This window comes from Letharia lupina, assembly GCF_014066315.1.
Source record: "Letharia lupina isolate WasteWater1 chromosome Unknown contig_15, whole genome shotgun sequence".
NCBI classification, from domain to species: domain Eukaryota; kingdom Fungi; phylum Ascomycota; class Lecanoromycetes; order Lecanorales; family Parmeliaceae; genus Letharia; species Letharia lupina.
In genome coordinates, this window is record NW_023502984.1 from 914877 (window position 1) to 941792 (window position 26916).

The window sequence follows — 26916 nt, forward strand, 5'->3', positions numbered from 1 at the left end:
TAATTGTACTTCATCGGAGCTTTCCAAAATGCCCAGATTGATTGTGGTGGTCTGTCGCAGAGCCAGACATAAAGGGATCTATGAATTTGTTCATGTCTTCCTCGGTTTACTAGTGGTGAGGTCGGAGGTGAAAAGTCTACGGGGAGTGTGCTGGCTAAGTATTCCGTGAAGCTAGGAGGTCAGTTGATTTCCTGTTCTCTCTTGCTGTCTAACCACTCTAACGTATGCTAAGTAGACGAAACAGAAGCACTGATCGGTTGAGAAACAACGACTGTGTCTCCACAAGTAACTTTTAGAGCAAGCTTCTCAAAACACTCAAGCTGACTTGGTCAACTTGACAACCGGTATCCACGAGCTAAAGCGTCAGCGCCAGAATCTTACGGTTACCATCTCTAGTCTTTCTTCCGTTTGACATGCTTTGGAGCCAAGGCTCAGTCAAAACTTGTTCAACGTCAGTGTTTAGCCCAACTCCGACACAAGGTATTTTCAAGTCTTCATGTCAGTCTGGGCAGGCATTTGGGTTCGAAACCGTAATTTTTTGAAGAATTAGGCTTGACCTGCTGATATTACTTAAGATATCAAGGGGTTGCGCTAGTGTCTTTGGGTCGATTCGAGCTTGATAGCATTTTCTATCCCCTTCCAGCTGCAGGATTACCCACTTTCACTTCTGCTCTCTACCAACGCCAATCATCTGTTACCATGCTGAGATCCAGCGTTCGCTGCACCTTTCACTGTGGTTGGTGTTCTCATCTGCGGTTCAGACTTGGTATTCTCTTCGTTTCGACATTCTCGACTATCTCATCCTCACCATCCGTCCATTCGCTCTCTCTCTCTCTTTCATGTGTCAAGTCCACCATCCATCTGTCCTCCTGTTTTTTTTCACATGCATCTACATATATATATGCAGCGCGCTTTGCTTCCGTTGATAGTTTTCGATTGCATGCTTTGATGAAAAGATTTGTCTTGAATGCAGATCTCAGGCGTTCAGGGTGAGATTCGAGGTCATCATTCAGGCCTCGTTCTTGTTTCGAACCTTTGAGAAAGGCAGGCAAGACATCTCGGCTTACTTTTAGTTCACAGCTCACACTCCTGAGAATCCGCTTACAGTGGCCACAAGCCGTGCAGCCCCCTGAGCAGCCTAGATCTTTCTTCAGGATCCTTGACTGCTATCCACGTATCGTTCACTAGCTTACAGTCTACTGTTGAGTACAAACCGCGTAGGTCTCATCGATCCTTACATTCTGCACACATTACATCATGTCCAAATCCAAACAAACTGGGCTGTCGGTAGTGGAACCATTCTTGATCAGACTTGCACATGAGAACCCTGGACCTTTACGCCATCCTCTCGACTTTCAGGGTAAAAGACAGAGTCATATCAGGATTGCTGCAGAAGACAACTTCTCTGTTTCTTCTGAACACACCAGAGTCCACCGAGATGCAATCAACCGAGGAACGATCAATCCAATCGGATCCCTGGGAAGCGGTGACGATGCCGCGTCGACACAGCCAAAGTAACGAGGATGATGGGAAGGGCAAGAAAGCGAATAAGACGGCGGCCAGTGAGGTCATGAAACGCATCGAGGTCATCGATCCTGATGATATTAAGATCATCAAGCGCTACGACAATCACATTGGTATCGTTCCGATCGAAGTCTTGTCTTGCCAACAACCGTGCGGAAATCACGGCTCATGTTGTGTCATCGCCATCTCAAGGTCAATGGGTCAATGATGTAGCAATCGATGCGCATTTGACGTTGATCTGACATACCTCTAATGGCCTTCTTCGAGACGGTGCCGAGCTTCGCAAGTCGCCCAGACACCATGCATGAAGCTTTCAAATGAGTCGTTCCCTTAGCCGTAGGGTACAATCATTTGACGAGAAACATCTCGGAGAAGGATGGCCCCCTGCGCGCTTTCCATGAAACGACACTGTGGACTCTGGCGACCTTGCGATGGCCACGCACCAGCTCGTCTTGTCTATGTTCGGCACTGTAAACGTCAAAAACACCTCATTGGAAAGCGCTAGCTTTTTGAGTCCTTCATCTCCGCCATCATCAAGATGCTGGAGGATTAGCTGAACTACGGCAACGAATACGTTAGACTCGATCAAAGACAGTCTGGAAGTCACGCGAGCGCTTTGAACTAGGAGGCGGTTGCGGAAAAGTTTCAAAGGAGTCCAGATATTGATGGGGCGAAGTCGTGGATCAATGGAGGGCTTCGTATAGTAGTGAAGCAGATGGCGGAGAAGGATTCGGGGTTTGTGGGTAAGCTATGGAATTGCTAGTTCTTTGGTTTCCATTTCAGGCAAGTTCGGTGATGCTAGGCTCAGAGCTTGATTCTTTGGCTCAAGGCTTGGTTCTTTGCTACAATTCTAACGACTTTATGACATCATGCTGGTTTTCCTTTTGTTTGGAGGAGGAGGGGTCGCTCATATGGCAGACGGTCCTACTTCATCAGCCTTTGTCAATCTCACATGGTAGCTCGCATATCAAAAGGGGGCGCTTGTGGAAGAGGCAATAGCCGAAGTGGCGTTTTGCCAGGCCACACATAGCTAGCTTGGCCAGATACATAGCAATCTCGTAGCAAGCAATACGATCATCTTTACACACCACGAGAACGACTTCCTCAAAGCTAAGCGGCGTCATCGAGATGATGGGAGAGTTCCAAGGATTGATGTAGGCTAGATTAGCTGCAGAAGAGGAAGGAAACCGTTGTGACGTATCTATTAGGCTTCACGCTCCTGGTACTTGCTGTTCTGCTCCCTTGAACTAAGACTATCTTCCAGCATCAAATCCGGTCTCTCAAGACCCGCCTTGTCTCAAAGTGTAGGATGGTGGGCGATTATATTGGAGGGTCAGCCCATGATGTATTTGCGCCCCTAGCGGAGCAAACTTTGATTCAGCAACTATCTCAGGGATAGACCCCGTTGTTTGACGATTTGCGGCTGCCTGTAAACCATATCAAACAAAACACAGACCCTGAGTCTAAACCCAATGCCCTCGTGGTTTGAGACGGTCTACATGACACCGCAGCTGCTATCAGAGTTTGGTGCCGCCTCGCAGGAAGTATGTTCTGACGTTCTTTCTTGAGCAGTACTGCCTCCACTCCGTCTGTCTGCTGATGTAATATCATCTCTTGCACAATCAGGAAAACTGGCAATCTCTCGACCTCCTTGTGTCACATACACATGGAAGTGTGGCGTAAAGTCTGGCGGCCAGTCGAGTAAAATATGATTTACCGTCTGATTTCTTTCGTTTGCGTACCTGATGGCTTGGAGCACCATAGCATCACTGGTCAGTGCTGGCTCAAGTGTACGGTCAGCAAAGCACAAGCACTCACAATATCGACCGTCCGTGCGGCGAAGGACTCCAATCAGCTTGATATGCTCTTTGAATATGCCCGGCAACGGATAATAGTTGTTAAACCTTCTGACCTTCCTGAGGTGCATCAGGTCAGTGTTCGCCTTGTACAAAGCATACAATTCGGTCAGGACAGGATCGATACCGCAAGGCACGATGGATACTTCGCATAAGACCATGTTCCTCAACGGGAAGTATATCCGCGAAAGAGGCAGCCCAATATGGAGTTTTGTGGCCATCATTGAGGTCATCTAGCCGGCGCTAAAACATGTCATCTGTTGGTAATGCCATATTTAGGAAGCATTAGGGGTACTGAACTATTGAGCAGCTTTCCTCAAACGAATCAAGAACGTCCCAGATGTCGATATCCTTAGTCTCGCTTGGAAAGGGTCTGCAGAAACATTAATCCCTGCCGCCGTTGTACTCTCGCACCTAGATATGAAGGCATACCCGACTATCGAGCACACCGTGCGAGCCAACTCCATACTCATTTATGGGACGGATGGTGGAATTATGTTTTGAAAAGAGAATTAGAAAACACCCAGGAGATCAGCCTTTGGCTATGGACTCTTTGCTCAAAAAAATTCATACTGCTGCCACTGACACTTTTCGTCTAATTTCGAGACAGGCAGCTTGACACCCGATACGATAACGACAAGCTATTGAGGAAAGCAATACGCACGAGGACTCTTAGAAGCATTCGGAAGGACTAAAGCTTTCGAAATACCCTTTATCGTGTCCTTGTTTTCGACTCGTCAAACAGAGGTACAGTCTTGGTGACATACCGACCTAGACTGCCAATGAATAATGGTGCAAATCGGGCACACTTGCAAGCTGACAACTACACCCTAATGTACACAGCACCGTTCTATACCATCGTCCATTAACTATACACTCCACTGTCGGTTTTTAAAAGTCAGGCAACCTTGCCGCTGACCCTACCAGACCTCCGTCGCTCAGTCTTCTCGGGTTCCGGTTCACCATGGTTTCCATTTGTATCAGCCTTTGCCTTGCTCGGCTTCTTCGGCTCCATAGCTCCATTGGTGTCGGCTTTGTTATTCGATTTCCGCTTCTTGATCGCCGGCTTGCTCGCTTTCTCATTGGGCTCGTGGCTATTTACAGTAGGCTCTTCGTCTTCTGCCTTGAGAGTACGCTTCTTTCCTTTTGAGCCTTTTTTCGCTGGCTCGACCTCTATCTCGTCTGTCTCCACTTCCTTGGGGTTCAAAACCTTCTTGCTGCCCTTCGGTTTCGCTTTCTTTTCACCATCCGCATCTTCTGTGTCCGCTTCATTCTTGACGTCTCCCGCCACCGGTCCCGTCTTCTTCTGCACGCTCGGGACCACGCAGCTGGTCCTCCCTCCCACTGTTAGGAAGACAAATTTCGAACCGTTGGGCAAGGTTGTCGAGCTGTCTTTCTTTCCTTTACCCCATCGATGTTTGAAGAGCCACTCCTCGGGAAATTTGCTAGAGTCTGCCAGATTGTCCACAGCGAAAGAGCAAACGTAGTGGATGGATTTGTGAAGTTGTTTGATTTGGGCAGGAGTCAGGGTGTTACTGTACTGTTCGGGGTGAATTCTCGAATCGTACATGATTTCGTCCCTGCCGATCAAATTAGCGTCCATAGCAAGACCATAGGAATCTTGATTGGAATTCAAGAAGCACGCACCCAACCCAATTGCCAATACCACTAATATTTGCTTGATCTAACAGAAGTGCCTTGACTGGAACTCGTTTGCTTCCTAGCTTTTCAGCTAGCCACTCCTCTGTCACAATACCCTTATCAATGACGGGATCAGGACCGTTCTCCAGAAGCGGCGAGACATTCCGCATTTGATCAGCAGCACAGTCGATGAGTCGAATTCTTGCAAATCTCCGCAAGTCAACGAATGCAGCTTCACATTTTGGCTCTTCGGCGGTCTCGAGTGCAAATTTCCAGTACTTAGGCGGCCATTCTGGCGATTCTTCGGGCTTTGCAGGCTTGTAGTAGGCTGTTTCTTCATCCCTGATCTTGAGCCAGCCTGCCATTCCGAAGTGCATTAGGGGGTGCGGAGGTGATGACATAACCATCCTGTACAGATCACTTAGAACCAAGTCCATGTGAAACCTAGACTACGGTGCTCAAGCTGAAGAGAGACGATGAGGACGACCTGATGCAACCAGCCTGATTTCGATATATCTTGCACATACAGGACGAATTAACAGAATGAGAGCCCAGACCGTAAAACATTGGTGGATATTCCAGTATGAAAATGAATCATCAGGCGTGATGGCAACTTGACATCTATGTATGAGGCGGCTGGAACTTACCAAAAGTACTTGCCCTGCTGTTTGGCATCTACGACCTTCTTGCCCGTTAAAGCCTTCTCGAATGCTTCAGCTGAACATCCCACCTTGCCGTAGACATTTTCATCGTGCTGGGCTTTCACTTTAGCCAATGTCTTCCCGACAAGATGTTTATGTATGTAGTTGACGACACGAGCGACTTGCCACCATGATGTCAGCATTGATTCGGTCTTCGGAAAATGCAATGGTAATACCTTCGCCAATTTCAGGCATCTTGAAGGTCAAATCCAGGCGAAAAACGTGTAGACTGAGGCGCTTGAATCACGAGACTGCTCGTGGACTGAAACAAATCTTGAGTCTCAAATAGTAAGATTCGCTCTCTTCAAGATGCACGCAACGCGATTTAATTTTGTGTGGCAGGCAGAAGGTGGATTCGAGCGACAACGGTTTCTTAGCTTCCCAGACGTTCAGTGAGACTAGCATCTACGCTGATATCATGCTTACCAAGGAGTTGGAAAGGGTCTGCCCCAATGGGCCAAATGCCAATATTAAGAACGCGTCGTCAATCCCGCTCGAATCTCGCCAAGACCTCGCGTAGCGCATATATCGATCATTCGCAATTTCGCGGTGATTTGAGATTTCGCACCCCCATCTAAGCGTCGCAGGCAGCCCCTGCAGATATTTATTCCTAGCTAGGCCTGCGCCAAAAGTCCGCGCCAAGATGTCGAATGACGCCCTCTCCGCGGCTCGCCTAGTGAGCGCGCTTAATCTAGCTGAATTATTGCCATCTCTTGGCAGCATCATCGCAGGCGTCCAAAAAGACTTCATTTGATGTGATTTTGGTTTCAAGCATATATACCATTCTCCTTTGTTTTTGCACACCATTTTCGAGTGTCAACTACCTCTGCGGATCACCAGCTACGGGCAAGTCCTGCGAAGTCAGCGTGCCCAACATTCCCTCAGTAGCTGGACATTGTTCAAGGTGGCGGGGCTCTTCTGGGTCACAGTGAAGAGTGAAAAGCAGCGCGAAAAGCACACTGCTCCTATTCAAGCGCAAAAGAGGATGTCAGAGCCTCCAAGCCGACCGAATCTCACACCGCAATTCTGCTTCAATCAGACAGCTCTTCAAGGTAGGCTCGAGCAGGCAACAGTTGCAGACTTTGGCTGACAGTCTCCAAGACTTCCTCCGACTATCTAGGGGCATGATTGATGATTCCATAATACAGAACCTCAATGCTTTGATGACACCCTCGAGGAAACCATGGGATCCAGCTACTACGTCAGAACGGCAGATACGGCCTGTTGAGAGACGGCCTACAGATCCACAAGCATGTCAAAGCTTCAAGAATGAGGTGCTCTTCCGAAGTTGGCAGACGAGATCTGATGTTCTCAACTATTGTGCAGGCGTCGCCTTGGATCCAAGTGACCCTGATCTAGCTCTAAAGCAGGTTGAGTCGGCAAAGGAGAGGGAACGGGTGGTAGATGAGCGCCTTGACCCATATTCGGGGCGCTTCTTTCCGAGGGAAGCAAGGACGGAGCTACTGGCGAATCTCATCAGGAATGAAAGGAGCGTAGAGGGCATCATAAGATCACGAACGTGGAGTCTGGTGTCAGAAAGATGCGGTGACCCCGGGACCGGGTGGGAGGAAGCGTTGAACAAGTGGAGACATGACAGAGAAGCTGATCGATAGGGATTATGCTGGTGTAAGTGTATCAGAGGTGGTATAGCATGATGAGAGCATTAGCGACGGCGTCACTGGCTCAATGCCATGCAGTGGCACTTTGATGGTTTATGGACAATCCACTTTGGAGTTTAATTTAGAAGCTTGTGTATAGTAAGATATGTCAAATCAAGTGACATATATAATTCAAGTCTTCGTGAAGCGACAGTAGGAACAAAAATTTCCTTGGCTGCTGCGGGTAAACCCTCGCTTATGCCCGATTCTGCGGAGCTGCGGTGTTGCAAGAACCTTACATCTACATCATTGCCTAATGGTCTAGGCTTGTGGATAGGATTGTCGTTATAGAGTGTTTGCTTCACACGGAAGAAAGGATTCGTCAGAAAGACTAATGGCATGCTCGAGAGACTTTGAATCAGGGCAGTTCAACTTACAGGGCCATCCCGAGCACTGGCCCTGTTCTCCTTACTGAGACAGCTGCTTGAAAAAAGCAGAAAATACCCATATATCATCCCTCACCGAATTCTGCTATTTTACAGCTCTCACCATTAACTCAACATGGCTCCGCCTCCCCCACAGCCATTGGCCTCGAAAGAGCGCTCGCTTTTCACCCAGGTGGTCAAGAACTACGAGAACAAACAGTACAAGAAAGGTAGGCGAGAAGCTGGAAAAGAGGCGTGCTAGGCTGACCGCTTCAAAAGGTCTGAAAGCTGCTGACCAGATCCTACGAAAAAGCCCTGATCATGGCGACACCATCGCCATGAAAGCGCTCATCATCAACTCGCAGGGGAACTCCGAGGAAGCATTTGCATTGGCGAAAGTGGCACTTAAAAACTCCATGAAATCGCATGTCTGTTGGCACGTCTACGGTCTTCTTTACCGATCAGCCAAAAACTTCGAAGAGGCAATCAAAGCATACAAATTTGCGCTGAAGCTGGAGCCGGAATCACAGCAGATACAGAAGGACTTGGCTTTGCTGCAAATACAGATGCGAGACTACCAAGGTTACTTACAGAGCCGACGAGCAATCTTACAACAGCGGACTGGTTGGAGGCAGAATTGGACGGCGCTGGCAGTCGCACAGCATCTAGCAGGGGATCTTGCCAATGCGGAGAGGACCTTGACGACCTACGAAGAGACTCTGAAGTCTCCGCCACCGAAGACCGACACCGAGCACGCCGAGGCTATCTTGTACAAGAATTCTATAATCGCGGAGATGGGCGAGACGGAGCGTGCTTTGGAGCACTTGGACGCAGCAGCAAAGAACAATCCAGACCGGACATCAGTGATGGAGCTACGGGCGCAATACCTACTTAACTTGGGTAGGAAAGAAGAGGCAGCAAAGGCGTATCATCTGTTGCTGAAACGCAACGCAGAGTACCGAGCGTATTTTGAAGGACTTGAAGAGGCCTTGGGGCTCGATAAGTCCAACGTCGAAGAACTTACAAAGCTGTACGGAGACGTTGCAAAAGACAATCCCAGAGGAGATGCTGCGACGAGGATACCCCTGGAGTTTCTGGAGGGTGATGAGTTTCGCGAAGCTGCCGACCAGTACCTGCAACGTATGCTGCATAAGGGCGTCTGGTCGACCTTCAACAATGTGAAAGCTTTATACTCCGACTCTCAAAAGCGGGACACGATACAGGATTTGGTAGAGGGTTACGCAGCTGGCATGCTCAATACCCAAGCTAATGGATCAGCTGAAAGGCAAATCAATGGCGACTCAGACCTGTTCACACCTTCCGTACGATACTTCTTAGCTCAGCATTACAACTATCGTTTGAGTCGGGACTTGCCAAAAGCCATGAAATACATTAATGAGGCCCTAAGCTCGGCACCAGAATCTGTGGAGTACCATATGACGAAAGCTAGGATATGGAAACATTACGGCAACCTCCAGAAAGCTGCAGAGCTGATGGAGGAAGGCAGGACACTGGACGTCAGAGATCGATATATCAATACTAAGGCCGCGAAGTATCAACTACGAAATAATGAGAACAAAGCAGCTATCCAAAACATGGGCAAATTCACAAGGAACGAAGCTTTGGGTGGACCTCTTGGAGATCTCCATGACATGCAGTGTGTTTGGTACATAACAGAAGACGGCGAATCATATATACGTCAAGGCAACCTCGGTCTAGCTCTGAAAAGATTCACGTCCATCTCCACAATTTTTGAGATATGGCAAGAAGATCAATTTGATTTCCATAGCTTTTCGTTGCGAAAGGGTCAAATCCGAGCATACGTTGATATGATGAGGTGGGAGGACCATCTTCGAGAACATCCTTTCTTCACGCGTGCTGCGGTCTCGGCTGCACGGATATACGTAGTGCTCCATGATCAACCCGATCTTGCTCATGCTAAGATGACCAACGGAGTGAACGGAGAGAAGATGGATAGTGCGGAACGTAAGAAAGCGCAGAAAAAGGCGAAGAAGGACCAGGAGAAGCAGGCTAAAGAGGAAGCGGAGAGAAAGGACTCCAAGAAGCCTGGAGCCGTTGATCAGAACGGCGATCCTAAGAAAGAGGATAAAGACCCCAAAGGCGAGAAGCTGTTGCAGACGTCAGAGCCTCTTGTAGAGGCTATGAAGTTCGTCACGCCACTTCTCGAGTTCAGCCCAAAAAACATTAAGGCCCAGCAGGTGGGTTTCGAGGTGTTCCTCCGGCGAAGTAAGTGCACGCCAAGGCCAGTATTGCAAGTTCGATGAAGGACTAATCCGCTTGCAGAGAAATACCTGCTTGCGCTCCGCACTCTCCTAGCATCCAACGCCCTCTCGTCCTCAGACCCAACTACCCACGAACAAGCCATTCGCCTTGGACACACCTTCCGTACACAGACCGAACCACCGGACCGCAAAGTTCAAGAAGTTATCGCTGCCGAATTTGACCCAGTTCTTCCCGCCACTGCCGACCTCTCGAAACACAACGATGACTTCCTGCAAAAACACCATATGAGTGCCCCGCATGTGCAAGCATGCCTAAAGGTGAGGCAACTTCTGGATCCGAGCAGTAGCGACAAGAACCAGCAGGATGTCATCAGGACGCTAGCACTTGAAGGGAGTAGTCTAGAGGATGCTGTACGAGGGTTGGAGCTGCTGAAAGAATGGAAGGCAAAGGATCAGTACCGAGATGACTATCTGGCTGCGGCGCACGAAAGATGGCCTGAAGCTACCGCTCTTAAGAAGAAAGGAGACTGAACGTCCGACCCGGCTGGACAAATTCCGAAGGAAGAAAGAGGATTGCACTGGCGCGAGCGATGGACCGAAGTTGTATTTGGCGTGACTCTCTGCATCTTAATTGATCACATCTGCGATCTCAAGATGATCTTGGTGTACCTCAGATAGAACGGAAAGGAAAGTAAGAGAAAAGGAGGTGGAAGATGAACGTATGAAATGGACTAGTATAGTACCGCTGAAATACCCTAAACTTTACGCCGATGCTATGCAGCCCTGCCCATGCTGCGCTCGTGTTGAGCTGGATACTCAGTGACCCGCTAGAATGCCAGGAGACGAATGCTCCCTCGCTATGCATCTACCCTCATCCCTCGGCATGCCCTGTAGGCCCCTGACTTGTATAATCGACACTGACGAACGCCCTATCTACCTCGCTTAGACCCTCCAAACAATACTGCAACGTCTCCGCTATATCATGCGCCCTACTCAACCTCGTCTCCTCTTTGAGCATAATGTCCATCTCAACCCACACTCCATCACCCGCGTGGTAAGCCGTAATCGTTTTGTAGGCGTCTACGACGGGGGCGAAACGCCAGGCGAGGAACGTGACCTTTTTGAGGACGTTGGGGGAAACGGCGGAGCCGGTGAGGCGGGCGACGTTTTCGAAACAGGTTTCGGCCCAGTCGTAGATTATGAAGAGGGAGAGGAGGGCGGCGCCGACGGGGTCGAGCCACCAGAGGGAAAATTGGTGGCCGAGAAGGGGGAAGAGGAGGGAGAGGGTGTTGAAGACAACGTCGGTTTTGCAGTCTGAAAGGGTCTGTCAGAAGGGGTTTGAAGGGATTATTTTGGGAAAGATTGAGGGGGGGGGGTGGTACCTTGCGCCAATGCTTGAACCTGGGTGGTTTTGACGCGGATGCAACCGAACCAGATGATGCCCTTTATCACCACCGTAGCAACTAAGGCACCGATCGCCACGGGAGGTAGGGTCGCTGCATCCCTCGGCCCTCCGGGCAGCAGTTTTGTGACCGACTCTTGCAATATTTGAAGGAAAGAGACAATCATGATGATGGAGAACACGAGTATACCCAGTGGTTCTAGGCGACGCCGACCGACGGGGAATTTGTGCCGCAGCCGTCGAATCTTCCATTGGACGAGCTTGTTCGTGGTCCAGATGATCAAAGTGCACAGCAGATCAAGAGCGGAATCCACGAGGGAAGCTATGAGCGAGAGGGAGGAGGACGCGAAGGCGGCGATGATTTTGGCAGTGAGGAGGATTATGTTCGCAATTACGTTGATCTGAAGATGATCAGTGGAAAGACTCATAAGGGTAATAGCCGCACGACCGTACATTGATAGCCCACTTAGCCCTCCTCTCCCCAGTCTTCCTCCTTTCTCTCTCATCCTCCGGCAGCAAAGGATCAATATCGCCTTTGGTGGTTTTCAACGCCCCGCCGATCTCCGCAACCCCATCTCCATCAGCATCCTGCGGGTTCATTGAGTCCAGCACGTCATCAGCCATACTCATCACTAAGGTATCGACCTCGAGCCAGTCATTCAATCTCTCATTCTGCTGTTCATAGAAAGCCCGCACTTTCTTGTCCTTGATCTCACTCAGTTCCGAGATAGACTTGCGGTACTTTTCCAGCTCATCGCGATCGACGCCATCTTTCAACTTGCGCTTAAGCTCGCCATGAAAATCGTCATGGACAGCGGCATTTACAATATCTTTGAATCGAGGTTTTCGGCGCGATGCACTGATGGCAGCTTCGAGATCATCAGGCTTGTAGTCTGAAGTTGCATGGCCGTTAGTTAGGGGTTTGTGGACCATGATGATGATTGCTAAGGGGAGGTAAGGACAGGGGAAGGGAAATGAAAAATGCCATTGCCGCGAAAATGAGGAAACTTGTTTACGACATCGAATTTTGGACGGAATTAAGGCGTCGCGTGGGGAATTTAGTGCGCGGCAAGATCGGCGGTGCATTGCCCGTTCCTGAGATTCGTTTTGGCCAATCAGAGCAAAGGTCTAGAAAGACCTGCATGATAATGATAATTGCTATGTTCCATGCCATCGTCCTATTGAAAATATGAGTGAGATGCGAAGAAGTGGAGGATTCGGAGCGAAAAAAGGCTGGTCATTCGAAATTTGGGGAAATTAAGTAGCTGAGAGGGGAATTTCTTTAACCTGTATCCACTCAGCATCCAGGAATCGAAAGACTTGGTAGAATACATAAACTTAGTCCAGAAATGTTGGCGCCGCCGCAATGCAAAAGCTCCTTCAACTGTACAGGTATATCATCACGCGCTTTCATCTCCCTCAAGACCCGTCTCCCACCCAGGCTTCTCTTTTGAACCCAAGCCAGCCCACTTCTTTGCCCTCTCTACATATCCTTCATCCTCTTGTCGTTTTGCCGCATCGAGCTTCGCCGCCTCTTCCTCTTGACCATTTCTCAGTTCGAAACATTTCATCCTACTCCCAATCCTTCCGTCAACAACCATCCTTTCCTGCCACACTCTCTCCCTCATATCTCCCTCCTCATTTGACTTCCAAGCGCTCTTATGCCACTCTGACTCTTCCTCCCTTAATACCACTTCTTGCTCCCACACTTCTTTTATTTGCGTGACAGCACTTTCAGTCTGGTCATTCATGCTGGGCGAGGCATCGTCGTCTGGGTCGGTGGCAGAAGCGAAGTCGGTGGATTGGGTAAATGGGCGTGAATGAGATGCGAGGACTAGAGCTGCAACAGAGGCGCCGGTGGCGTTAGCGAGGTGCCGCCGGGTGAGGAAGCGATGGATGCGTATAGGAAAGTTGAAGAAGCCGAGGAGGTGGGGAAGAGCGACGGGCAGTGATGGGGAGAGGGAAGTAGGGAGCGTGGGAGCCGCTCGCGAAGACGCATATTCGAAAGGCGTAATGTAAGGAGGCGTGATGGGTGGTTTTTCAGGCTTTCCAGTAGGCTTTTCAGACGGAAGTTCGGGCGTTGGTGGGTCGGTTTGGGGTGGAGAAGAGGAGGGTGTTCCTGAAGCTGGCATCTCTGGAAGGGGGGAGTCTGGAGAGTGAGGTGCCAGCGGTTGTAGATCTGTTGTTTCTGGTTCGGGAGGTTGAACTTCGTCTAAGGGTCCTAGCCAGCCCTCGTGAAGACCACGTATGTACTCCTTCCAGGTGTGTCTGCCCAGAACCAGATCGCCCTGCACGCCATCCCAATCCTTGATTCCAGCCATTTTCCGCATTTCCTGGTACAAATCTTCTTGGCTCTCTTCACTAGACTCAGCTTGCGAAGTCTCGCCATTTCGTTTTCGAAGTTTTCTTATCTTCTCCGCAAGTCCTGCCCTTACCTCTCCTTCTCTGCGGCCCTCAACGACATCCCAATCCATAGCTCCAGCCACCAATATAGGCTTAATATACTCATGAAAATGGTCTCGAGATACTCGAAGTCCATCCCCAGGTGGCGCGGTCAGAAAGATGGTGATTCTCCGGGGCATCATGTTGACAGGCAAAGGTTCTTGTGCGAGATGGGAGACCAAGGTGCACCATTTTCGCTGCGCTTTCCTCTTGTGATAGCGGTCATACAGAAGCGTCGAAGTGAAGGAGCCAGTTATCGTCCCAAAGATAAGCCAATTGCGAGAGGGTAGCTTGAATTTGAAATTTGGTAGTCCTGTATGTTTTTGGTTTATCAGCCTACTTCTCTTGATGGTCCTTTTAACGTTGACCCACCCATCATTCGAAGCGCTGGATTGCCCGCCGCCTTGGAAGAGGCGGCGGGGGAGGCATCTTTCGATGGAGGCTTCTCTGTCATGATTGAAGCACTCATCCAGGCCACCTCAAGCTGGGAAGGAAAGTCATCATGCTCCAGCAGAAAAGTTTATTCGGGAGGTCTACCCCGAGATGGTCTAGATGCCGCAATGGCGCCGTCCCGAACCAGCGGAACACATGGCCGTCAATGCAATGTACTGTATGCGTCCTCCTGAATTATTTATTGTCATGGCCTCAAGCAGTCAGTGATCAGTACTCATCGCAAGTGAATATATATCTTTTACTTTGAATTCTTATGTAATTTTAGAAGTATAATTTTAGAAGTATGAAACTTAGCTACAGCTTGCCAATTGCCTCTATTATATCTCTCAATATTCTTGATCTTTCTTTCTGGGGGGCCCCCTGTGTACATGTAGAGTAGAAGTCGCTGTAGTAGTACTTGCCAATTGCTAGTATTTTGGCTTAGAAATTCCACACCGCTGTCTCTGATTGACCGGCAACTTATCCCGCAAAAGTATCACTTCTTCCTTCTTCGCGACCAAAATGCTAGCGCGTCTCCTGTCTCATTCCCGTGACACTTTGTCCGCTGTCCGCTGTCCGCTCACGGTCAACCCCGTACACACCAGAAACAACAACCACCACCGTCACCCATTATGGATCGAAATATCGACCCAAAGAAGCAACTCCACCTCAATTTTGGTGGAATAGGCGGAGGCAGCGGCTATAACAATGATCGGAACTATACACCTACTAACGAGCGTGTCTTTCCAACCACACCTTCCAACTTCCCTCACTCAGTCTTTCCCGGCGGCCAGGCCGCCAATGATTACGTCGGTGCCCAGATTCAGAGCCCTTACGGCGGTCCAAATGGCAGCTACTTCCCCACGGGCGGATACCAGGCTCAGTACAGCCAGCCTCAGACATCGTACCAGCAACCGAACCAGTACCAGTACCAGCCTCAGCCTCAGCCTCAGCCCCAGCCTCAATATCCGCAACCAAATGTCCTAGCTCCTCAGCCATCCTATCAGCAACGTCAGACTGGCTACAATGCCAATGATCCTACTTCCGGCCTCGCACGCCAATTCTCGAACCAGAATCTTGGAACACCTCAGCGTCAAGCAAGTCCATTCGCTCGTCAACAATCTCCGAGTTCGAGATTATACCCAAACGGTCAACAGAATCAGGGCCAGCTGGCTCGTAACCAGCACAACTTTACCTCCAACCAGTCGAATAATTCGGCCACGTTGGCGCCTTCCTTGTCGAATGGCACCCTCTCAGGAGCTTCTCTGTACAGTGCTCCCCCTGAGGAACAGCCACCGGAAAAGAACCCAGAAAAATACTCTTCCAACGTCGTGAAGCGCGGCCAGGGACTGCACGCTCTGGTCGAATCTTTCTTCAAGGAGAACATCTCTCGTGCTCGTGATCGAAATGTTCGGTAAGCTCTTCCTTGTGTTAGACGGTCACGCGCTCATAGCTACGGATCGTTTCCTGACATCGGGTTTTATGTTCAGCGCTCGGGAGCTTGATGAGTTCCTGAAGAGTGATAGGCACTCTGAGCAAGAAAAGATCCGTCAAAATGAGAAGGCTGGCAGTGCTGAAGCGCGATACCTTCGTTTCCTCCGCACCAAAGAAGAACCCGAAAACTTTATAACGGTAAAGAAGATTGGTAAGGGTGCATTTGGAGAGGTGAAGCTCGTCACCCGTATAAAAGACGGCAAGATCTACGCGCTGAAGTCACTAAACAAAGCCGAGATGTTCAGGAAAGACCAGCTTGCACATGTACGTGCAGAGCGCGATATCCTGGCCGAGTCTGACAGTCCATGGGTCGTCAAGCTATACACGACATTCCAGGATACGAGCAAACTCTACATGTTGATGGAGTTCTTGCCAGGAGGGGATCTTATGACTATGCTCATCAAGTATGAGATCTTCTCCGTTCCGATAACGAGATTCTACATTGCCGAGATCATTCTTGCCATTGAAGCTGTACACAAGCATGGCTTTATTCATCGGTACGTGCTTTTTTGAATTGCCTCTGCGTCTAGAACTCCGTCCTCCAGCATGACATCACTTTCCCGTACAACCCCAGCACGCTGCTCCCTGTTTTCAGTGGCGCATGAGTTTGGTCTCATTTGCTAATATCATTTCAGTGACATCAAGCCAGACAACATACTTCTGGATCGTGGTGGACACGTCAAGCTCACGGACTTCGGTCTATCCACTGGCTTCCACAAGGAACACGACAACTCCTACTACCAAAACCTGATTAAGGGAACTTCGAACAAGGCTCGCGACAATCGCAACTCACTCTCGCTAGACCAGCTCAATATCACTATGAGCCGCCAAGCGATCACGACATGGCGCCAATCTCGTCGTCGCATAGCTTACTCCACCGTTGGTACCCCCGACTACATCGCTCCTGAGATCTTCACTGGCCAAGGCTACTCCTTCAGCTGTGACTGGTGGTCCGTCGGAGCTATCATGTTTGAGTGCTTGATCGGCTGGCCTCCATTCTGTGCCGAGGATGCCCATGACACCTACCGAAAGATTGTCAACTGGAAGCAAACACTGTACTTCCCTGAAGATAACCCGATGGCTGACGACCCCGCTAACCGTAATTCGTGGCCTATCGCGGAGGAGTGCATCCGGAGGTACATGGTTCTCTGATCCACCCTTCCTTGTCCCTCAAGCTGACAGTACCCCACAGCATGCTTTGCGACGTCCAAGACCGTCTCGGCTCTCAAGGCGGTCCGGGTGGCAGTATCGAAATCAAAGCACACCCCTTCTTCCACGGTGTTGACTGGAACGGTCTCCGCTCCATCCGCGCTCCCTTCGAACCAAACCTCAAATCCGCCACTGACGTGTCCTATTTCCCAATCGACGATATTAATCAAAATGACGATTCTGCACTAGTCCGTGCCCAAGCCGAGTCTCTAGACGACCAGCAATCTGCTGACATGGCGTTGCCATTCATTGGGTACACGTTCAAGAGGTTCAAGGGCATGAATGAAGCTTGAATTACATACTCGTGCTATCCAGGAGTGAGTTACCTCGCTTAATAGCGCCCGGAGAGTTGATCAATCAAAGTACGATTTTTGCGGATCCTGGACAGCACGAGTAGTGCGATTGGGGGTTTCAAACAATCAGTGTGGGCATCGATTTCGATCTCAAGAATGGCGAATCGAAAATTCCGGCATAGGCGGCGGATCAGGGGTGCAATTTCTCATCATGGTCATCATAGTCCACAGGAGGCAAAAATTTCGGGTTTCGAGAAGCTGCTGAGCAGTTTCTAATCGCATCTCGCATCATCAGGGCTTACACATACGGTGTCTATAGCATCCATGCAAACACTGGAGTATAGTGCAAATCCATCGTCTCATTTACGGTGTCTTCAGTACCCCTCGTGGAGAAAGAGTGCAAAATCACCGTACGATCAGCCAGCTCTCTCTCTGCAGCATTTGGCCTGTAGAGCAGAAGCTCTAAAAATTCTCATAGCATACACTAGCAATCGAATAGAAAGGAATATCCAACACCCAGCCCTTTCTGCGCTGAATTTTATTGAGGGAGATACGCGTAGTCAAAGTCCCTTCCTGTTCAGCGGTCTGACACGGTCTGACACGTGCACCTCCGATATGATGCTTAGTGCTCTCGAACCTTACGCGAGCCATTAGAAAAAGTGGCAGTCACCAGTGACTAGACTTTTTTGAATTTTGACGCCGAAGTCGGGTCGCCAGCCCGATTGGAGAAAAACGTTAAGCAAAAAGAAGCTCTTCAATCGATACGAAATTACCAGCATTTTGGGTCTCGATACCGCTCCGACTACGACCTTTTCCGGCGACTTTACCCTGGCATGTGCACACTGCAGCAACGCAGATATGCGAGAACGCCCTCTGCTGCAAATGCCAGTGCACAGCATCAGGAACGGCCTCAGCGCGACTCAACCCTCACCCTAGCACGCTTCCCCTCGACAAAGAACCCCACCTCCCTCGTCCCATCCACCAGCTCCATCTCCCTCCTCTTCCACATTTCCTTCTCTCTCCTCTTGTCCTTCCTTTCCAACCGGCTTTCCTCGTCGGACTCGTCCTCACTGACACTCCACCCCCCGTCCCCCTCACCCACAGGATCCCACTCCTCCGTCTCCCAAATCAGCTTCACCGACATGGGTCTGATGCTGAAGAGTTGGCCTACGATGCCTTTGAGGCGGTAGACGTCTACGGTGCGGGGGATGAGTTTCGTCTTTTCGACGATGGGAGCATCGTGGCCGGGGTCATTCTTCGCGGTATTCTCGCCTGAATGGCCGTCTATGCTCTGAGCGTGCTTTCGCGCTCTTTGCAGGTCTTGTTTGCTGATTTGGAATACGAATTCCGTCACTCGTGCTGCCAGTGTTCCTGCGTCGGCCGCGTCGGCATCGTTCGTTCTGATGATGGTCGGCTCGCCGTGGATATCGCACAGCTCCTTCCATCGTGGGTGCTCCTCCAGTACCTCGCGCTCCTTGACATTGTCAGTGACGGCAGCGAGCTGCTTCGATACTTGGCTGAGGTAGTAGAGCTCCGCATTCTGTCTTTCCGGGGGGGTGATCTGTGAGTAATTGAGCTCGGTAAGTGTCGCAAGGCGGGCGATTGTATGGAGTGACGCGGAAGGATAGGTGATCAGTGGTGTGTGGTTTGTAAGGAGTGATGTAAGTCCTGGGAATGACACGGGGATTGGATTGAGAGAGGAAAGAGTGGGAAGAACTGTCGATATTAGATCCAGATGCTTGAGCTTTGGGAAGAGGATGCCCATATCTGGTGGTGAAGAGAGCGATGTGAGGGGATTTGCTCGGAGGGAGAGGGTTTGGAGATTGGGAAGTGCTGTTAGTGGGCGGATGTGCTCGAGGGTGGTGAACGCGTTGGAAGAAAGGTCTAATTTCGTGAGAAGTGGGGTCGTAAGGGGCAACGTGATGTCGGTGAGGTTATTGGAGGCGAGAGAAAGGGTCGTCAGCGAGGGGAATACGGCCGTGAACTTTTTGATCTGAGGCATTCGGTTAGCGCCGAGGAGTGGTGGTCCAAGGAGGAATATGGTCTACTCACAAATTCCCATGAGAGGTTGCCAATTTCTCCAGTCGCTGTTTCTGGCAAGAAGCCAAGGTTGTTAAGGCTCAGCTCTTTGAGTTGTCCATAGGACCCATGTGATTCGTCACTATTGAATGGGTCCTGGGGCCGGCTCAATGTATTACCACTGTAGGACTCGAGGTGAGCAGAGATGCTAGAGATATATAGATATGTCGTGGGGACGTACTCGAGTCTAAGGCTTTGCAAACAATGGAGAGAACTGCAGATAGCAGTGACTTCGTACCAACTTTCGAGCAGATTCCTGCTCAGGTCAAGCTCGATGATCTTCAAATTCTGTTTCTCGAGATCGCTGTCAACGGCAGCAATACATGCACCGTCCAACACCACAATACGAAGTTCTTGCACCTTTGCAAGCTGCCGTCGGATCTTTTCGAAGCCGACCTCCTCCACGGTTTTGCCACTGATGTGGATTTCATTTGCCGTTGCCGTGATTTCTTCTGCACTGGCAGAGGCATACTTTTTCTTCAAAGCTTCAAAAAAGCTAGTAGGCTGATCACTGGGTCTAGAAGGGCGAATGAAGGATGCTGCAGTAGGAGAAGCGCTACGACCTGACGCATAGAACAAATGAGTTCATGCAGATAGTCGTGCAATCGCGAGCAAAGACAAGAAGACATTCTTGGACATTACGGATTATGAAAAGCCAATCAAATACAAGAAGTCTTGAATCCATACCTACATTCAAAGTACCTTACACCCTTATGACCTCCACCATGCTTGCCTCTACTTGGCTCGTCCCATTCTACCCCAAGCCAGTCTCCTTTAGTGCCCTCGATGGGGCCAACATAGCGCACCGTACATAGTGCTCCGCTAAAGGAGAGTCTTCGCCCAAAGTAATTTTCGGGTCTGGACATCCTTCATTGCACCATCGCAGAAGGTCCGCGCTAGCTGCTGAATTTGCTTTATAGATCAGGGGGGCAGCCGGCAGGGATGGAAGCTAGATTTTAGGCGCGGCCTCCTGGCGCTTGCGGCTAGCTGGAGATGCTTTCTCCAACGACATGTCAACCTTTTTCTCCGCCCTAGTGGCCCCGAAACCAAATACTTTGCAGCAGTAATATGAACTCCACTCACTGTTCTCTGGGATTCAGCCTTGAGTCCCAAACTCTTGAATTTTTTTTTTTTTGTCGTACGGGTTATTCCAAGACATTTGGTACGCCCAATAAAATGTTCGTGCGCTGGGGCTTTGCGTTAGAAATGGTTCAGCATGCACAAACCAAAAGCTATTTGTCTTTGCTTCTGCGCTCTCCCATGTCTGTGCCATCAGGCTGCGAAACCTCACCACTCAAGCCCTCGGGCAGAGAAGGATCTATGGAAGTGCGTACAATGCGTCTGGACTAGGATGTAACCAAGTAGGGTTTGTGGCTCTCGATACTAAAGCGTAAGGACGAAATGGGATAGATTCCAAGATTCTAAGATTTAATGCGGTGCTCTATCCAGCAATGAAAATTTGAACAATTCGTACACCGGATGCTCCTTACGTTCTTAATGCTCACTTCTCTGAGAATATACGTGACCATCGCACTGCTTGTTTGCTGGCCTGGCGCAGAACGTTCCTAGACCAGATCAAAGATGGCAAGGCTTTTAAGCTTGATTGCATGCTAAATTCTTGAATCTACGGCTTGATCGACCTTGAACCCTGCGGTGCCAGCATGGTGGCGTCGTCACGAAATAGTGATGGCCTTCGGTTAAAATTTGTCAAAAGTTGGGGTGTCCAAAATGCAAAAAGGGCCTCTGTCAGGATCGAACTCAGGACCGAAAAAATAGGGGCTGCTCCTCCTTACAGATCTTCCTTCCCTGGAAGCCTCACCCCGGACAGTGAGACGACATTACACGGGTCTGTTAAAGTATCACTTGATAAATCTCTATCCTCAGACTCACGCAGAGGCCATTTTCACAAAGGAGACAGGCTTGAGGAGACTGGGCAGATACAACAGGGACTCGTAAGCGCAGGAAGCGAATTTGCGTTACCGAAGTGCATTTCGACTTGTTCCCACCGAGCCATAGGAGCAGCTGAAAATAATGCGCTTATTCAATTATTTGTTCTTTCCATCAATCCTTTTGTTCCTACTGGGACATCACATCGATCTACTCGGTCACACCCCACATATTCGACTACGAATCAAGCTCCGATATCACGCGAAGCGTAGCGTTGGAGTGATTAATGATTCTCAAGGCCTACCAATGATGAATAAAATGCCAAATTAAGAGCGACTCGAACGCTGGGCATGATCTTTCAACAGACTGCGGCAGACATAGAGTCTTCGCAATAAGCGAGGACGAGGGCTAATGGGCGACGAAATCGAATCCAAAATACCTCTTCGAGGTATCCGCTGTCATGAGCCTAGCCAATGGCAGGAGCAAAGCGAATCTCTCACGTAACTACCCCGGAGCTAATTAGGTCCAATATGATGTGAAACAGAGAACAACCTCAGAAAATTGAGCTGAGCAGCCAATTACTTGAATTCTCCCTGTCAACAGAACGCAGTTCATTTCCTTCTAGCGCCGCTTCTTGCTCCACAATCTAATGGTCAGTACGCTCAAATTTATATGCCATCCTCCAGCTTCAGCATCGCTTCTCTGATTTTCATAAGGTTCTACGTGACCTCAGTCTGGATACCACTCGAAGGTTGCCATCCAGGACGGTCAATTCGCTATCACTGGTGGCTTTGCAATGCGCGTTTACGGCAGCACCCGTCAGACTTTCGACGTAGATATGTGTGTGAAACCAGAACCTGGATATGCTCCACTCCTCCGAGCAATGCTACAGTCTCCAAGGTATACTAACATCTTGTCCAAGCACCGCGAAGTTTGCTAATAATTTGCTAATGGTCGTAGAATTACTCTACCCTCGTCGAAGTTTATCGGAGCGGTTTTGCGATGCTACGTCGAAACAGGCCCAAGCATTGGCGACAATACCCAAACGGATAGGGCTGTCAAGATGGATATCATGATAAACGGGTTTCTTCTTCCTCGCTTCACGCACCATACCATGAAGCTGACAACCAACGCGCAAAAAATCTGTGTTCTCGACCGCCAGTGCTTGCTCAAAAGTAAGCTCTCTGCGTACAGCAATCGCCCCACACAAAACGACTACTTCAATATCAAAACTTGATCCTCAGATCCCCAGACGGAATTCGAGAATATAAGCATAGGCTCGACCAGGAAGACGTTGAATACTTCATCGACGAAGGCCTAGTGCCTACTGAATCGCAGGCAACAGTCCAGCAGACTAAGCGCATCTTGATGCTCACCGGGCCTCCATCACCGTCTTCCGCTTAGCATCACTAGAGGCTAATGGTTTTGAGAGAAGGGAGACTGTACCACGCAAGCACTCTTCATGAACATAACTTATTGTCGACACAGTAGCATTTGTATTATGTGCAATGTTTTGGTATCTTTTGACACGGCTGCGTGACGGGTGATTCTGGGCTCGCAGAGAAGCCACACGTGCAAATCAAATGAAAACGGTGAGTTAAATGTTGACGGATGTGATTTATCCGAACCCGAAGTCTGGCTTCAGCAAAGAGCATGTTGACACTCAGAGTACCCATGAGATCCCATTAGTCTGCCCACAGCTCATTGGGAAAATAAGGACTCGGAGGATGGACAGCTCTGTTAGTCGAAGGACTAGGAGGCACGCTGAACGCCTGCGTCATGTCTTGGTGTAAGAGGCTATGTAAAGATTGCACAAAATTAGTAGTAAAAGTAATACGAACCTAGAAGTAGATACACGGCCGCTAGCCGGATGCGCTTTACCGCAAGTGGTTACTCGTCTGTACAGACGCGATCATCTGGCGTAGACCCGTACCACCCCACCAAAACCTTACAATTTGCGATTGAAAGATCACACACTCCACGGTCCAAGAAATTGCTGTGTATAAGAACCTTCGACTCTCCCTCTCAACACTCTCAACTTCGCAGGGTTTGAGCAAGGCATCATGGATTACCAGGCACGCATTCCATTTCATAGCCAGTCCTAATCTCCAGAAGAGAGAGCTAACACTCTCCTCTCTCAGAACCGAGCCGGTTCCAAGTTTGGCGGCGGAGGTGTAGCATCTCACTCCGCTACCAACGCCGACCGCCGCGAACGCCTCCGCAAACTCGCCCTCGAAACCATCGATCTCGACAAAGACCCCTACTTCTTCAAGAATCACGTTGGCTCCTTCGAATGTCGGCTCTGCCTCACAGTACATCAGAATGATGGCTCCTATCTCGCTCACACACAAGGTCGCAAGCATCAGACGAACTTGGCTAGGAGAGCAGCGAGGGAGCAAAAGGAGGGGAGAGCGCAAGATGCGAATATGCTAGGTGTGAACATGGGGGTGCAGGTTCGGAGGAATATGGTGAAGATTGGACGACCGGGATATAAGATTACGAAGACTCGAGATCCCTTGACTCGGCAGATGGGTCTCCTCTTCCAGCTTCAGTATCCAGAGATTACGCCGGGGGTGGTGCCTAGGGTCAGGTTCATGTCGGCGTTTGAGCAGAAAGTGGATGACCCACCGGACAAGAATTATCAGTACTTACTTGTGGCAGCCGAGCCGTATGAGACTTGTGGATTTAAGCTGCAGGCAAGAGAGGTGGATAGAAGGGAGGGGAGGTTTTGGAGCTGGTTTGATGAGGATAGCAAGGAGTTCTGGGTGCAGGTGCTATTCAAGACGGAGAGAGAGGAGAGGTATAGTGGGGTGCCTGGTCTTGCACCTACGGCGCCGAGGCGGTAGTATGTAATTACTAGAGCAATGCTAGAGGGTCTGCTATTGCGTGGGTTGTACGATAGATGCCCCCAAAAGAGGAACGGACCGTGGTCAACGAATGCTTCTAATCCATTTTTACCTTGCAGAATTTGTTCTCATGGGTACGCCGATGCTATCTGTGCCTTTCGAATCACAACGCCAAATGCTATGCAGTCAGAGTTCCACGCCGCAGTCCGATATCCGTAGCTCATGCCCCATTTATAGTCATTTTCCATTTCCTTGCCTCCCTTCACTCTCATCGAAAGGGTCACCGAACTCCTCTGCATAAAAAACGGGTAAGCTCCCACTTTCTCCACCATCCCCCGTCGAATACTCACTGAGACTGAAATTCTTGTCTTCAATCTGATTCCAAGCCTTCTGCCACTCCTCCCTCGCCTTCTTATTGTTCCAGCAACTCCCCGGCTCGTGCACCAGTTCCGCACTCTTTGCAAACTCGCTCTTTGGCTCCCAGCCATTGCCGTTGCTCTGACCTACGCCCTGCGCCGCATCCATAAGCTGGTCGGCACCATTCATATCGTGGCTTGCTTCCGCTGTGTCCATCGGGTCGTGTAACTCTTGCGACTGGGGGGGTGATAGGCCAGAAGGCTGGGCCTCAAGGGGGGCGAGATTGTCATGGAAGGTTGAGCCCGGGGGCTCGAGTTCTGAGGGGAACATGGCTTCGTCGTCGGATGAGGATGAGCTCCCAAGCATGTGGCTGTCTTCTGGGTCTGTTTGCGTTAGCTTCGTATTGATGCTGGTCTTGACACTTCAGAGTGGAGAAATTGACATACCCGACATGTTGTGTGAGGGATTGGTGTAATACACAATATGTCGGCAGGTGTTCAGATTCAAGATCTCAATTAATGCAAGCATCAAGTTTAAGGCTCCGGGTACGGTGTTCGATAATGACCAACCGGGTTTTACTTCTTTTTTTTTCTTTTTTTTCGCAACATAAAATCGAAATTCAGTTATAACTACTATAGCTATTATAACTACTATAACTATTATAGCTATTACTATTACTTAATTAAAAAATCTATTATTATAATTTATCTTAATAGTTAAGACTATAATATTATAGCTATTCTCTATAAATCTAATATAATAAACGAGTAAAGGCCTATGAATTAAATTCATAATCATTTTTTTGATCAAGGCTATCGAGTAAATAGGTGAGCGATCTTTGATAAGCGAACTTTGATGAGCGGGCTATCCGGCTGTCGAGCGAACTTTGATGAGCGATATTTGAATTCCTTGCGCTTTAATAATTATAAGACTAAATTTAAAAAAAAAAATTTATCTAAAAGCTAACATTTCGTTTTATAATTTAAAAAAAGAATCTCAAAATTTTAATAGAAAATAAAAAAGTTATTTTATATGTTAATAACGTATATCTAATTTTTAATGAGAAGGCGTAAGAGAGCGAGATTTTAATAGTTGCGGACGCTAATTTATTAACCCGCGATAACTCAGCCGATCTAGTTAAAAAGCGTAGGGGATCCGAATTTATAATTGACTATATATACAAATTTAAGATTTTCTAATTTAGTCTTATCTTATTCTTTTATATATACTAATATCTCTATAAAGAACTTATATATACTTTATTTAATAAGAACGAGTATAGGTCTATAAAATAAATTTATAAAAAGTAATTAATTTTTAAATTTAATTTCGAGATTAGATTTAACTCTCGAAGAGTAAAAATACTTTAATCTAATATTATTTAAAAATTATAAGACTAAATTTTATAACTTTTATATTATTAGATAATATAAATTAGACTCTATAATTTTAAAAAAAATTATAAAATTCTAATAGAAAGTAAAAAAATTATATTAAATTTAAATAGTATATATCTATTTTTTTAATAAGAACTATCTCGAGTAAATTTAATAAGCGATCTTTAATAAGCGATATTTTAATTTCTTATTATTAAAAAATAATAAGATTAAATTCTATAAATTTTCTATTATTAAAAAGCGTAAAATATTAGAATCGATATAGATGTAATATTAATATAGATATATTAAATAAGATAACTAAGATATCGAATTATATAGATAAGAAGAAGATATAATATAATAGAGAATACCTCCGCTAAGGCTCGCTAGCTATAGAATTAAGAGGTATATTAAGAATATACTTATAATACTACTCTTCTTTTTCGTTAAATTATATTTTATAATTAGTAAGTGAAAAGATAGAAAAATGAATATATATATACGCTTAACGCCTGAAAAATAGTAAAAGTAGTAAAGAAATAATCGTATTTGGAAACCTTAGCATTATATCTTTCTTTACGAGTAAAGGCCTATGAATTAAATTCATAATCATTTTTTTTGATCAGCGCTGTCGAGTAAATTTTGGTGAGCGATCTTTGGTGAGCGATATCTGAATTCCTTGCCTTTAGATATCTATAAGACTAAATTTAGTAATTCTTTTTTTATCTGAAAGCCCACATTACGTTCTATAATTTAAATAAAAAATCTCAAAACTTTAACAGAAAATAAAAAAGTTATTCTAAAATTAAATAATGTACACCTATTTTTTAATCAGGGCTGTCGAGCGAACTTTGATAAACGATATTTGAGCTCCTTGCTTTTCAATAATTATAAGATCGACTTTTATAATTCTTTTAGCACTGAATAGCGCAAACTATGCTTCATAACTTGAAAAAGAAATTTCAAAATTTTAATAGAAAATAAAAAAGTTATTTTATTTATGAATAACGTATATCTAATTTTTAATGAGGGAGGCGCGGGAGGGCGAGATTTTGATAATTGCGGACGCTAATTTATTTACCCGCGATGACTCAGCCGGTCTAATTAA

At 48.0% G+C, this 26916-nt stretch overlaps 11 protein-coding genes across 11 annotated transcripts; 6 read left to right on the forward strand and 5 right to left on the reverse strand.

Moving 5' to 3' along the window:
- Window positions 1-1257: 1257 nt before the first annotated feature.
- On the forward strand, window positions 1258-1732 carry HO133_002656 (uncharacterized protein; the record flags this gene model as incomplete). Its single annotated transcript, XM_037293581.1, has 2 exons — window positions 1258-1360; window positions 1383-1732. The coding sequence occupies 2 exons, from the start codon at window positions 1258-1260 to the stop codon at window positions 1730-1732; spliced, it is 453 nt and encodes a 150-aa protein (XP_037150410.1).
- A 2546-nt stretch (window positions 1733-4278) lies between these two features.
- On the reverse strand, window positions 4279-5917 carry HO133_002657 (uncharacterized protein; the record flags this gene model as incomplete). Its single annotated transcript, XM_037293582.1, has 4 exons — window positions 4279-4960; window positions 5028-5429; window positions 5669-5843; window positions 5899-5917. The coding sequence occupies 4 exons, from the start codon at window positions 5915-5917 to the stop codon at window positions 4279-4281; spliced, it is 1278 nt and encodes a 425-aa protein (XP_037150411.1).
- Window positions 5918-6365: 448 nt separating this feature from the next.
- On the forward strand, window positions 6366-7335 carry HO133_002658 (uncharacterized protein; the record flags this gene model as incomplete). Its single annotated transcript, XM_037293583.1, has 3 exons — window positions 6366-6398; window positions 6537-6774; window positions 6824-7335. The coding sequence occupies 3 exons, from the start codon at window positions 6366-6368 to the stop codon at window positions 7333-7335; spliced, it is 783 nt and encodes a 260-aa protein (XP_037150412.1).
- A 546-nt stretch (window positions 7336-7881) lies between these two features.
- On the forward strand, window positions 7882-10519 carry HO133_002659 (uncharacterized protein; the record flags this gene model as incomplete). Its single annotated transcript, XM_037293584.1, has 3 exons — window positions 7882-7975; window positions 8025-9992; window positions 10050-10519. 3 exons carry the CDS (start codon window positions 7882-7884, stop codon window positions 10517-10519), a joined length of 2532 nt encoding a protein of 843 aa, XP_037150413.1.
- A 340-nt stretch (window positions 10520-10859) lies between these two features.
- Window positions 10860-12323, reverse strand: HO133_002660 (uncharacterized protein; the record flags this gene model as incomplete). Its single annotated transcript, XM_037293585.1, has 3 exons — window positions 10860-11302; window positions 11371-11791; window positions 11844-12323. 3 exons carry the CDS (start codon window positions 12321-12323, stop codon window positions 10860-10862), a joined length of 1344 nt encoding a protein of 447 aa, XP_037150414.1.
- Window positions 12324-12790: 467 nt separating this feature from the next.
- Window positions 12791-14286, reverse strand: HO133_002661 (uncharacterized protein; the record flags this gene model as incomplete). Its single annotated transcript, XM_037293586.1, has 2 exons — window positions 12791-14145; window positions 14205-14286. The coding sequence occupies 2 exons, from the start codon at window positions 14284-14286 to the stop codon at window positions 12791-12793; spliced, it is 1437 nt and encodes a 478-aa protein (XP_037150415.1).
- A 610-nt stretch (window positions 14287-14896) lies between these two features.
- HO133_002662 (uncharacterized protein) lies at window positions 14897-17260 on the forward strand (the record flags this gene model as incomplete). Its single annotated transcript, XM_037293587.1, has 4 exons — window positions 14897-15678; window positions 15755-16255; window positions 16394-16894; window positions 16951-17260. The coding sequence occupies 4 exons, from the start codon at window positions 14897-14899 to the stop codon at window positions 17258-17260; spliced, it is 2094 nt and encodes a 697-aa protein (XP_037150416.1).
- Window positions 17261-18170: 910 nt separating this feature from the next.
- On the reverse strand, window positions 18171-20066 carry HO133_002663 (uncharacterized protein; the record flags this gene model as incomplete). The annotated part of the gene is made up of 3 exons (XM_037293588.1): window positions 18171-19253; window positions 19313-19856; window positions 20047-20066. 3 exons carry the CDS (start codon window positions 20064-20066, stop codon window positions 18171-18173), a joined length of 1647 nt encoding a protein of 548 aa, XP_037150417.1.
- Window positions 20067-21875: 1809 nt separating this feature from the next.
- Window positions 21876-22630, forward strand: HO133_002664 (uncharacterized protein; the record flags this gene model as incomplete). Its single annotated transcript, XM_037293589.1, has 4 exons — window positions 21876-21878; window positions 21960-22126; window positions 22187-22401; window positions 22479-22630. 4 exons carry the CDS (start codon window positions 21876-21878, stop codon window positions 22628-22630), a joined length of 537 nt encoding a protein of 178 aa, XP_037150418.1.
- Window positions 22631-23289: 659 nt separating this feature from the next.
- HO133_002665 (uncharacterized protein) lies at window positions 23290-24072 on the forward strand (the record flags this gene model as incomplete). The annotated part of the gene is made up of 2 exons (XM_037293590.1): window positions 23290-23301; window positions 23368-24072. 2 exons carry the CDS (start codon window positions 23290-23292, stop codon window positions 24070-24072), a joined length of 717 nt encoding a protein of 238 aa, XP_037150419.1.
- Window positions 24073-24309: 237 nt separating this feature from the next.
- On the reverse strand, window positions 24310-24882 carry HO133_002666 (uncharacterized protein; the record flags this gene model as incomplete). The annotated part of the gene is made up of 3 exons (XM_037293591.1): window positions 24310-24365; window positions 24423-24812; window positions 24876-24882. 3 exons carry the CDS (start codon window positions 24880-24882, stop codon window positions 24310-24312), a joined length of 453 nt encoding a protein of 150 aa, XP_037150420.1.
- Window positions 24883-26916: the final 2034 nt, after the last annotated feature.